The following is an 11882-nucleotide window of genomic DNA, read 5'->3' as shown; positions in this document are numbered from 1 at the left end:
AGCAATACCACATGCTCAGGCAGCTGGCAGTGACCCCTGCTGTGCTGACTGTGGATCCGAGCTCTGAATTGGACCCTTTAGAGAAACAAGGAATAATGAATCATGTTGATCCCTGAAGTAAATGGCAGCGTTGAGCACTCAGGAAATACAAGCCCAGGCTAATTTCCTACATGGGAAAGAACAACATCTTCTTTCACGCCATAGTGCCTGCCTGCTCCTGAGAGTTTTACTGTGTGCCAGATGATTGAAACAGAGCCTCTTGTGTTAAAGCCACCAAAGACACAGAGAGGAGTCAGTGACACCGTGCTTTGGCCAAGGTTTCAGAGGAAGGGCTCCTGGGGACACACAGCAAAGGACCAAATTCAGTCGCAGCCCTGAGAGAAGGGCTCTTAGATTCACAACCCCAATGAAAACCTGAGTGCTGACAGCTTATCAGTTGCGTGATTTACCACCAGTAACTGCTAAATAATCATGAAAGTAGCTGTCAAGTGAGAGCAATCTCAGTAATGCACATCAAGAGCCAACATAACAGCTTAAAAAAATAGTTCAAATGCATAGACAAGGCAAACTGTACAGTTTGACTCATTTAATTGCTTAAATCATGCCAAATTCCAATTTAATAACACGCTTATATACAAAGAATATGTCACAAATAATGCATCAACAGAAACACATGTTTAACACAAAGAAGTTAAACCGGTTCTGTGGCAGATGCTCGTTTACATATGCATTGATTTAATTACAGATTTCTCTCCCTCTTTTCAAGATTGCTATAAAAGATCCAGAACACAATCCCTGAAACTCTTGAGTTGAGCCAGACTGACGAGATGCACCAATTTTCCCTTTGGTTGTGCCGGCAGAGATGTGCAACAATTCTGCTCTACTGACGCAAACAAAGTCAGAGGGAAGGGCAGTGCTGGCACAGCTGAAGTTGGCAATGCACCACTGGATGTACTGAGATTTGTAGCTGTCTTCGTAAGAATGAAAGCTGGAACGGGGCTGGAAGATCCTTGAATTCCCACCTGCAGGAAGGGCATCCCCAAAATCAGATGCCTGCACCTCAGGGGTGCTCTCTGTGCCCCACAGAGCCAGCAAAGCATCCTGCCCTCATGCACACTGCAACTGCTCACCCATGGACTGGGCACGGCCAGTTGAATCCATGCCTGAGCAACAGATCACTCAGGAGATGCATTAGGCAACCATTTCAGGCTCCATCAGCAAATAAAGAGATCAATGAATGGCACTTGGAGACTGTGTGGAACAAAGTGGGAACAACTTCTGCCCCTCCTGCCCCAGCCTTTCAGCTCAGCACGAATTGTTCCCCATGTTCCCTGATGCTGCGGTTCAAGTGAAGACCTTTGTGGTTCACGAGCCAAGTCATGCCCAGCTGCCCTTAGCACACGCATGGTCAGCACCTATTGCTAACACAAGGGCAGGGAAAAGTGTATTCAGAGCACTGAGCTGAGCCAGCATCAACAAATCACAGAATCATTAAGGTCGGAAAAATCCACTAAGATCATCTATAGTCCAACCATCCTCCTACCACCAGTATTGTCCACTGAACTACACCCCTCAGTGCCACATTCACCCTTCCCTTAAAACACCCCCAGGGACGGTGATCCCACCACCTCCCTGGGCAGCCTGTGCCAGTGCCTGACCACTCTTCTGGAGAAGAAATCCTCCCTAGTATGCATCCTGAAATAATGCACAGTGAGAGGAACTGATGGTGTAACACTACTCAAATGCCTCAGTTATGCAGTAGCTTGACTGAAGTCAGGAACAGTTCCTTAAAATCGACTTAATCTACCTTTCTGCATCGAAAAATCCAGTCAGAGGAATATTCCAATTGCTTGTCATTGTTATTTAGCCCTGGCTTTTCTCTGCAGACATCTGAGTGCAGTACCTGCTGTCTTTTGATTGCATCCACCAGCAGCACCTCCAATAGCAGTGACCGGGTCAGCTTCAGAGAGGCAGGACAAAGGGATGGAATAACAAGTAACAGGTAAACAAAGGGAAGAAAAGACTGAAATTATTGACAGGAAACCCCTGTGCAGAAACACAGCGTGGTGCAGGCTCTGGGCTGAGCAGTGGTTGCTCCTCATGTAGAGCACAGGCAGCGTGGAACAGGCAGGCAGCTTGGGATTGTTGTAGGCTGTGCTCAGTCACACGAGATCCCCGTTGGGCGTTCGGTACATTCAGTCTCCTTCCATCCGTTCAACTTGTTTTCCCAGCTGGCAGAGGGATTTATTTTAAGAGAATTCTCTCTTTTTTGTAAATGTGTGGCCTTATAAGCTAAAGTGGGTGATTAGTAACAATGCTGAGCATAGAAACTTTTGGTTTTAACTGTGAGAGTTGTTATGTTATCCCTACCTCAGGTAGAAAGGCAGTCTGTCTGTAGGAAATGTATGAAATACAGGTCAACCCTGTTGATCTTGCTGTGCCCATCACTCAGCACCTCCCAGCTGAGCAAGGAGATGGAGAAAACACAGCTCATTCAGGCTTAAACCCAGTGCTGCACAGCCCATGCTGAGGCAGCCCACATTGGGAGCAGCTCAGGATGCTCTCACCCTTTTGGTGTTGATGTGAGCATGAGCTGGGGCTCTTCTGCAGGCAGATCCAGCCTAGTTGAGTCTGCACAGCTTCCCCTGCATTGTGGGACCTGGGATACCCATGGAGTGGTGCAGACCAGCACATGGGGACAGCCCAAACGCTCGGGGAGAGCACTGCTGCTAATCCATGCTATGGAGCATGCTGGTCACCATGGGTGGTTTGGAGGGGATGTAGGCCTCCCTGTGTGCCATGCTTTGGGGAACACCCCATCTCAGCCAGCTCTGTTCCACAGTGGTCACCCAAAAACTCCAGCAGCAGCCCCACACCGTGACCCTGCTTCTGCCTCCCCATCACCTGTGCATCTCTTCAGCACAGAAACCACAACTATGACTGGGGTAATGTAACCACAGCCCAGCTGCCTGCACAGCAGCAGTGCCACGGGGTGACCCAGCCTTCTGACTGCGTGACACTGAAACAAGGAACAGGACCCAGCCACAGAGGCACCGACACCACCAGTGTGCACCAGTTTTCTGTTGGGGCTCTCTGAGCATAACAATGCATGAGCACTCAGAGGAGGACTCTCCAGGCCAACTAGAAATGGGGTGGGCAAGAGGTTCAATATTTCTTTCCACCCAGTTCATTTTTCTTCTGTCCACCAGAAAAAAAAAAAAAAAAATTGAAAGAAAGCCATCTCAGAGAAAATAACTCTGAGCTGGAGCAGAATGCTGTGAATTTGCACGTAATGAAAGAAGATAGCTCAGGTGGTTACCAGAAAACATCCCCTCCATCCCTTGGAGTGGTTACTGCAGCACTGAGAGCTCAGGGAGGCAGATGAGCACAGCTCACACGTCCTTTCTCCTCCCATCACCACAGTGACTGCTGCATTCAGAATGGGAACTGAAAATAAACGTGGGAAGCAGCAGATGGCCACTGCTGAATGCATGATGCTGTTTGCCAAGTCCTGAGCAGAAGAGCACACGTACAGAACGGGATGGAGCTGCTGGCACCAAGCACAATGGCAGCACCATGGATGCAAGCGGAAAAGCAAGAACCACTCTGCTCTGCACAAACAGATCTCGAGGAAGAAATTATACATATGATAGGCTCTCCGTGGGCTGTCCAGGTGGTTCTCCTGTTTGCCAGACCTGCTGCACGGTGGCACAACGAGGACAAGGCATCACCACACCTTGTAGTGATGGAAACATTCCCACGTCATGGCAGAACCTCGCACCCTTGAATTTGAATAACTCCCCCCAGTGCTTCCAACTCAACTTGCTTGCTTCGCTGGGAACACTGACTTTCAGTCAATTCAAATAGTTCCAGCTGTGACACGCACAGGACTAAGCTGTTCCAAGAAAAATTTAAAAGCATTTAAGTATACTCTTTCATGCCTTTCCAGACCTTAGGGATAATTCATTTAAGCATTTTCTTTTGGGAGAAATGGCAGAGGGAGACAAAGGTTTGAAAGCAATAATTTCCCTGGAATTACAGCACAAATCTGTGAGGAGATGGAGGGAATGCAGCACAGAAATCATTGCTGTGGCTCACAGAGGAAGTCAGATTATTTAACCACGTAGCCTTAACATTCTGGAAATGGTCAGCACAGTAACAGTGAGAACTACACAGAGAGGTACTCGAGCTACGAGAGAAGAAAAGCAATTTTATAGAAAAATCAAAAGCAGGAGGGATTTTAGGACATCAGTAGGATGCTGGCCTACCTTTTATTCACTTAGTTAACACGGTTCCTCTTGCATGCATTTTCATGTATATGCTAGCTCTTGTATACACTAGAGTACACTTGTATTATACAGGGTGGGATTTTCTTACTCTACTTTTTTACAGCTGCTGAACTAAGATAAGTTCTATCAGCCCAGGTGCTGTAATGGGCTACAAATTGCTGTATGTAGGAAAACTAAAGATGATATTGAGCTTTTCTGGCCCATGGTTGTCTTGAAGTTTTTTTGCAATGGAAGCCCATGGTCTACAACTATTTTAAACACTACAGAGATATCAAATCAAGATAGGCAGCTGCAGCTAATTGCAGCCCTCTGTGATATAATTGTGCTTCTTATCAACAGTGATTAAAAAGTGCTAAAAGTCCTTTCAAAGAGGGTTAAGTGTGGAAAGCCATACAGCAGACAGCGATTCTTCACAACAAACACAGTCTATCAGTTTCGATGCCACAACTATTAGAAATATTTACTGAACACAGAGAGCAATTTTTAATTCCTAACACAGTAAATAGTATTCTTCCATCTGAGAGACAAAGCAGAGAACAGCTGCAGTTCATTTCTTCTTGATTCACAGTCACAAATAGGAACAGTTCATGGCAAGAACTTTGTTGGAATAAAGTAGAAATGTCCCGTGGCTAAAAGTACAAATCCTGTCTTCTGTCATGAATCTGAATACCTGAAAGACACAGCATTAACAGAACTGTCAACCAAAGCACTGCATTCAGTCCCCTCGGATGTTGCACAAACAAAATTGCACCTTTGGGTCTTCTCTGATGCAAGAGGGCTCTTACAAGAATAACCAGAATGACCCATCCGAGCTCTCCCCAAAACATTGCACAGCCAAGGAGCAGCACTGGGGTCACCTCCCAGGCACAGGGCACAGCTCAGGAGACCAAGAAAAACGCAGAAGCCTGAATGCTTTGGGAGTCATTTTGTACAATCATCAAGGTTGGAAAAGACCACTACGATCATCAAGTCCAACCATCAACCCTTCATCACCGTGCCCACTAAGCCACGTCTCCCATTGCCACAAGCAACGCTGCCAGCAGCGCAGTGGGTTTGTTGGTGAGAGGGGCACAAGAGATCAGGGGCAATGACAAATGGGTGCATTGGGAGGCAGCAGGCCCATGCTACAACAACAAAAATGGGAGTAGATGGAGTTAGAAAATCACATCTCACTTTAACAAAGTGTTTTCCCTCTTTCTAGTTACAGGATGGCAGTGTGCATTACCAGAGAAAAAAACAAACTTTTGAAATGCAGTCCAGAAGCAAGTAAAAAAAGGATTCAATTCCTTGTGCCTAAGAAAGGCATCTGTCCTCTATAGACAAGCACTAATTTGTTACAAACCTGCTAATTTCATTACTCACCTGCAGTGGCATGGCTTGCACTGGGGTTCTCTGAGCCTTGGTAAGAGCTGGCTTTCCTCTCTTAAAAAAGGAGAATACTGGAGATGAGCAGAGATTCGGCATAGAGCTACAAGTAGGCAGCAATTCCTAAAGAAACCTTGTGCTTTTGCAGCCCAGCCTATAGCACAGGTGCTGGGGAGCTCTGTGCTGTCTGGCACAGCAACATACACTTCCATAAATATAAATATCAGCTGTTCTTTAACATGACACAGCACAATGAGGAGTGTATTGAACAGAGCCAAGAAACAGGGACTCCGACAGCCAGACTGGATGCATACATCACAGGGGCTTGCCAAAGGCATGGCCAGTCCCTGATCTGCTTGGGTTTTTTGGGTTGCTCAATAAGCAGACGTACAGCATTACGCATGTGCTGTTGTGAGGCTCCTCAGATGTTCAGAAAGGTGTGAAAAAAATTACTTCCACTGAAGATGGTTGAGGGACACTGAGCTGCTTCGTTATCTTTCCTTATGATTCTAACTCAATTCTGTCCTGAATTTTTGAACTGAAGTCCACTACAGTTAGGACCATCTCCTCACATCGGTTACATGCAACATGTTTGTGTTTCAGAGCAGCTGATGCACTGGGCTGCCAAGCCTCCTTGGGCTTACATTGCCCCCTGGGGGAAGAGGGCACCTTGCTCTGTTCTGAAATTGAATCATTAAATTTCAACTTCCTTAAAGCAATTCAGCTATCATTTCACTTCCTCAAACACAGCCTCAGCTAAACCTATCTAGGTATGCACCACGAACAGAAAACATGCAATCCAGATGGAGACTCTCCCCTTTCCATGCATGGGCAGCTAGACCTTAGGAATAAGTAAACTCCAGGTAGGACATGCTGTGTGCCTCCCGCAGACCCCCTCAGCAATTTCACAACCTTTTTTCTTGGAGCCCAGCATCAAGCTACCACATGGGAAAGCCCAGCAGGGAAATGCATCAGGACCTCACAAGATACCCAGGCAATGGGCAGGAGTCTGGTCACTGACAGCTTCCCAAAGGCAGAGAGCACTGTCTTCACAACTCTTACATGAATTGCATTAGGGCTGGGGAATGTGCTGCAGAGAGGTCACAGTCTCTGACACACAGGGTAAGGACAGCAATTAGCTGCGGGGCAAGGTGAGGCTGGCCACCAGTCCTCTGCCCATCTCCTCTGCCATCCACCTACCTCCTATGGTACTGACCATAGCTGAGCAGGGAGAGAACCCCTTGGCCTTCCTGATAAGGACTGCAGCTTCACACCTTTGGTTCACAGCATCATCTGTGCTCTAAACAGTCAGCCTGGCGGCTCAGGGCTCTTACATGAGTGACCCTTTTTTAATCCTAAGTGGGAGCACTGGTGCCACCATCCTGATACCTATAGGCAATAGGTCTTGACAGCACATAGATGTTATTGAAATTCACTTCAAATGATTCCTTAAAGCAAGTCAAAATGTTTAAAAATAAAAATAAAAAAAAAAATATGGGTGCAAGTGGCCAATGCATGGTGGTTGTTCTTAATCAGTCCTGAGTATTCCAGCTTTGGATATCTGCTGAAAACCATCTCTATGAGCTGGGCTGAAGATGGCTCAGATTCTAGCACACTTAGGACAGACTCTACCTTTTTGTCTCCTTCCATGAGATGCCATCAAAGAATAAAGTGATAGTATTTCCTTACCTCCCCCAGGAACTGAACTTTGGCTTATATTTTGTAATCTAGCAGGTCCAGTCATACAAGTAGAACTTGAGTGTTGCTTCACAGCACATTCCTGCATGGACATCAGGCACCGTTCCTGTTGTAGAAGACCAAGAAGGGAACCGTATTTCCTGTCGGAGATGGATTCATCCACCACGTGCAGGTCGGGCACGGCATGATGATACACAGGGCTGGTGAGACTGGGAGTGCCAAAGGAAGGGAAGGGCCAGAGGTCTGCAGGCGGTGCGGGGTGAGTACGCAGAGCTGCTGGCTGGTACTGCCCTGCCATAGCAACAGCAGGGAAATTCAGAGCAGAGTTGGACATGCTGGTAGAGGAGGATGATGGATATGGTTTGGAGCAATGCGAGGAGAAATTCCACTGGTGAGGAGGCATGCTATCTGCTCAAAGAGAGAAAGAAAACATCTGAAGTCCCATTAATTCTCATCTTCCTCCCCCACCCCAGAGGCAAATTCCAGTGCATTTTTAAGGGAACACTACAGTACTGCATATTCATTTGCACATAAACATATATTCACTTTAGTGTCGCTTATCTTAACATCAGTTCATACTAACAGCAGGTAAATCACCACCACCAGTACTTCCCCTCCACTCCTTGCAGGCATAAGCAGAGTTTTAACACTTGCAAGCTTAGACAAATAGCTCTTTGCAGAAATAACAAATTAAGTCATAATGCACTCAATGCACCTGACTGCGACGGAGGCTCTTGGCTGGAAAATGAGGACCTGGTCCTGCCAATGGACCCATGCAGAGTTTGGGAAGCAGCCCAGCAAACAGGGAGTTACTGCGGATGTCCCAGTGATATAAATCGGCTCTGCAAGCATGACTTTGCTGCTTTGTTTGCACATAGTTCCAAACTATTTGTAAACAAGGCTGCATAAGTATATGTGAGAAAACACAGCATGTTTCATCTTCTATTTCTTAGCAAAAGCTCAGCACCCAGCTCACCATGCTTCGGGATGACAACCTCGCTCTTGTGCTTTGTGCTCAGGTCTTGTGGGTTCCTGACATTGCTCAGAGCTCTAGAGAAATGTTCATCCACCACACTGTTAATATCTCCTTGGAAATACGTAAAGACGACGCTCTGAGCTCCCCATTCTGTTTTCACAGGCTCTTTGCTCTTACACGGCTTTGGAGAAAGCTTCCTTGTTTCCTCCATTTTCAATAAGCAGCAGCCCCTGCCAAAAGAAACAGATTGGTACAGGAAGAACTCTTCGTCTTAAATGGCACAGCCAGCGGTGAGCCTGTCTTCCTGAAATTAGTGGTGCCAGAGGAATTGTTGCCAATGAGATGAGATTCTTTATCCGGGTTTCTGCTCCTTCCAGTCATCTTCCAGTCCTTATTCTCTCTCATCAGCTATTGATTCATGATGAAACCCCCGAGTTCCTCAGGCCTCTTCAGATTTTTACTATTTTTTTTACTCCTGCATCCTTTTCCCAGCTCCAGCCTGTACCCCATCTGATCACAACACACACAGGTTGGGTACCAGTCTGGAAATGCATGGAGATCCTACTCCCAACACCTACCCCCAGCCATCTGATTGGGATATCAGTCTTTCAGAACTTTGCCATTGACCAAATCTTCCCAAACGGAGCAAAGTTCAAACCAAAACCTTCCTCCTGGTTTATAGCTACCTTCCCAAGGCATATGAAGAGAGCAAGGAGCTAGCACATTCCAGACAAATAACTGGAAGAACTTTAAGCAAAAGGACACTACTTTTGTTCCAGCCTGGTTCTAGAAAGCAATACACAATTTAGGTTACAAAACTTTCGGGCTGTTTATCTGGAGGCCAAAGCTTGCCATGGAAAATTCCAACTCAAGTGGTGAAAGTTTGGCAAAGTCATCAGCTGCCACACAGCTTGAGAAAGGACCAAGAAAGATCAGATGATCTCAACAGCAAGCACCAAACCAGTTCCTCCTACACTGCTCCGTGATGCATCCTTCAACATACAATTTAAAAAGCATTAGCTCTGGCCCAGAGGACCATTTCTCCTGTTCCTCGCTCACGGCAAGACAGCCATTTTGTCTTCGTCCCACTTTATTAACATGTTAACCAGCTTATGATGTTAATTGTAAGGTCCTTTAGCACCATTTATTGGTGTGTAGCAGCTTACACTTTTGTGAATTCTGACCACAGTACAGTTACAATGCTAGAAAAATAGTAGTCTGTTGAAGCAAGAACATCAATTTATTTCTCATTGCCCTTAATCATAGAATCACCAAGGTTGGAAAAGATCTCCAAGTTTATCTAGTCCAACTGTCCAACTACCACCAGTAATTCCCTACTAAATCAACTAGATTTAACTAGAATGTTAAAACCTCTTGTGCTTTCCAACAAGTAGTCATAAGAAAGCTGGATATAACTCAGCTGAGCTAGTTACCTGAACTTCCCATTCTTGTCTTCCACAGCAGGAAGTCTGAAAAAAAAAAAAAAAAGCAGAAATCCTTCCTTTCTGCCTGCCACAAAGTGCTGTCAAAATATAGGTGGGACGAAACAGACTCAGCCAACCCTATGTTGCTCTCAGAAGGGGTGGATTATGGCTAACAGTGCAAATAATTGTCAAAGTTATTTGCCCTTCAGTAGACAAGGTAAACAGGCTTAAGAGATGCAATTGTTGACTGCTCACCACAGGTGCCAACTTTGTTTTCCACATTTCCAAGTCCTTGCTTGTACTATTGATTTCCCATCACTGTAGCTTTAGATAAGGAACTCCTTATTCTCTGTTTCATGCCACCTAAACCAGTCTTAAAAATAAAACCCAAAAGATTTCCAACTTCCCAAGCGTTGAGCAACAACCCAGCAAGCAGACATCATCCTTCACTAAGTGTCTTCCAAATAAAGGAGCACTTGAGAAAGGCAGCAAAGATACATTGAAATAAATGAATTCTCATACCTTAACTCACTGTGACGAGCTGTGGCACACAGGTGAGGTGTCCTGCAGGTGGGGTGGTCATGCTGTGCCCAGTGGTGTGCAGTCCTTCCCCCCGACAGCTACACGCACACCACGGTGACTGCAGGAGACGAGCGGCGTTCATGAACTCCCCGCACGCTTTCTAGCCTCTAGCAGTGACTGAACTAGGCGTTTCCTTCAGCCTATCTACTAAGAATGCATGAAATGCACTCCAACAAGTCAACCGGGTTAGGAGGTTTCAGGAATGAGGAAAATAGGATTGTAAATAGGCTGTGTTTTTTTTTTTTCCCCAATGACAATGTGTACACAGTCAAGAAGACAGTGTCTGGGCTTCGGAGGAGTTCAGAATAAAGTGATGAACAAGTTACGGCCAAGAGCCAACCTGCTGCCTTGGCCAGGGTCAGAAAGGACTTCCCTGTTACACATATGGCATTAAGTGTGTAACTGGGAATATCAGCAAGGAGGAAGAGATCAGCCATCAGCATGCTGGATAAACTGGGTGACCAATTCTTTTTTTTTTTTTCCCTCCTGGATCTGCTGAAGTGAAAACATTGTTATTCTGTGAGAATAGATAAGAATAGATAACAGATAATGTGAGAAACAAGTGGGTTTGTGTTTTTTTTTCTTTAGTAAGTTTATTAAAATTACCAAATTGCAGTCACTCCAGAAATGCTGTATTAAAGACAAATATACTAGTTCCTGCTAGAAAAAGGCATTGACAAACTAATCACCCAAGAGGTAACAAAACTTTCTGCCTTTTATTCAGAGCCTTAAGAGGTCATTCACTCAGGCAGGAGGAAGGCAGGACAGCACCCTAGGATTCCATCTGCATCAATACGTATGAACCTGTTTCCCTGCCACATCCCAGAACAGCTATCAGCCTGTAGGATTTTCCAAGGCTGTGCTTAGTCTTGTGGCCAACACAGCCTTGACAACAGAGAAGTTTTAACAACGAGACAGACTGGACTTCCAACGTCTCAGCAGGTCCAGCACCCCAATCACTCCTGAATCCCTCTTTCTAGACTCCATTTTACAGTATAGCAGATTTCTCCTGCTAAAGCTTTTCAAGATGTCAGTCATGAATTTCCTATGAGGGTTGCATAAAGGGCTCTCACCACTGTCAGACTGCGTCAGTTCAAAGCCACTCAGTGAGCAACCTGAAGAACACTAGGTAGAAATGGGATTGCCACTGCTGTTCCTTTCTAGCGTTGGGATCAAGACATTTCCAATGCTTTTTGGTTTTAGCATTCAAAATGTCAAGTTTCTAATAAAATAATTCTCAACTGTGAGAATAAAAAGTGTAATTCTTGTTGTCCTGCCCCCACGCCTTCTCAGTTATGACCAATGGTTTCCATAGTTAGTTCTCCTGATCCTTCTGCCTTCATGTAAGACTCAGAATCATAGAATTGCTCAGGTTGGGAAAGACCTTAAAGGTCATCAAGTCCAACCTCAAGCTGACCATACAACCCTAACAGCCCTCTGCTAAATCCTGTCCCTGATTTGCACATGCACTGAGCAAAGCCCGCAGAGATGGAACAAAAAACTGATCCCAGCTAAATACTAACAGTTGTAGCACCATGAACTGCAATC

General features: G+C 45.7%; 1 protein-coding gene across 1 annotated transcript; it reads right to left on the bottom strand.

Annotated features, from left to right (window-relative positions):
* Positions 1-4859: 4859 nt before the first annotated feature.
* VGLL1 (vestigial like family member 1) lies at positions 4860-10565 on the bottom strand. The gene is made up of 5 exons (XM_042825385.1): positions 10275-10565; positions 8329-8558; positions 7344-7760; positions 5652-5711; positions 4860-4959 (listed from the first exon to the last, which is right to left on the bottom strand). The coding sequence occupies exons 2-5, from the start codon at positions 8537-8539 to the stop codon at positions 4919-4921; spliced, it is 729 nt and encodes a 242-aa protein (XP_042681319.1). The 5' UTR covers positions 8540-8558; positions 10275-10565; the 3' UTR covers positions 4860-4918.
* Positions 10566-11882: the final 1317 nt, after the last annotated feature.

This window comes from Centrocercus urophasianus, unplaced genomic scaffold, assembly GCF_019232065.1.
Source record: "Centrocercus urophasianus isolate 14NV4802_14NV808 unplaced genomic scaffold, USGS_Curo_1.0 seq_24, whole genome shotgun sequence".
Classification (NCBI taxonomy): domain Eukaryota; kingdom Metazoa; phylum Chordata; class Aves; order Galliformes; family Phasianidae; genus Centrocercus; species Centrocercus urophasianus.
The sequence above is the reverse complement of the archived record's forward strand: the minus strand, read 5'-3'. Positions and strand labels throughout refer to the sequence as shown.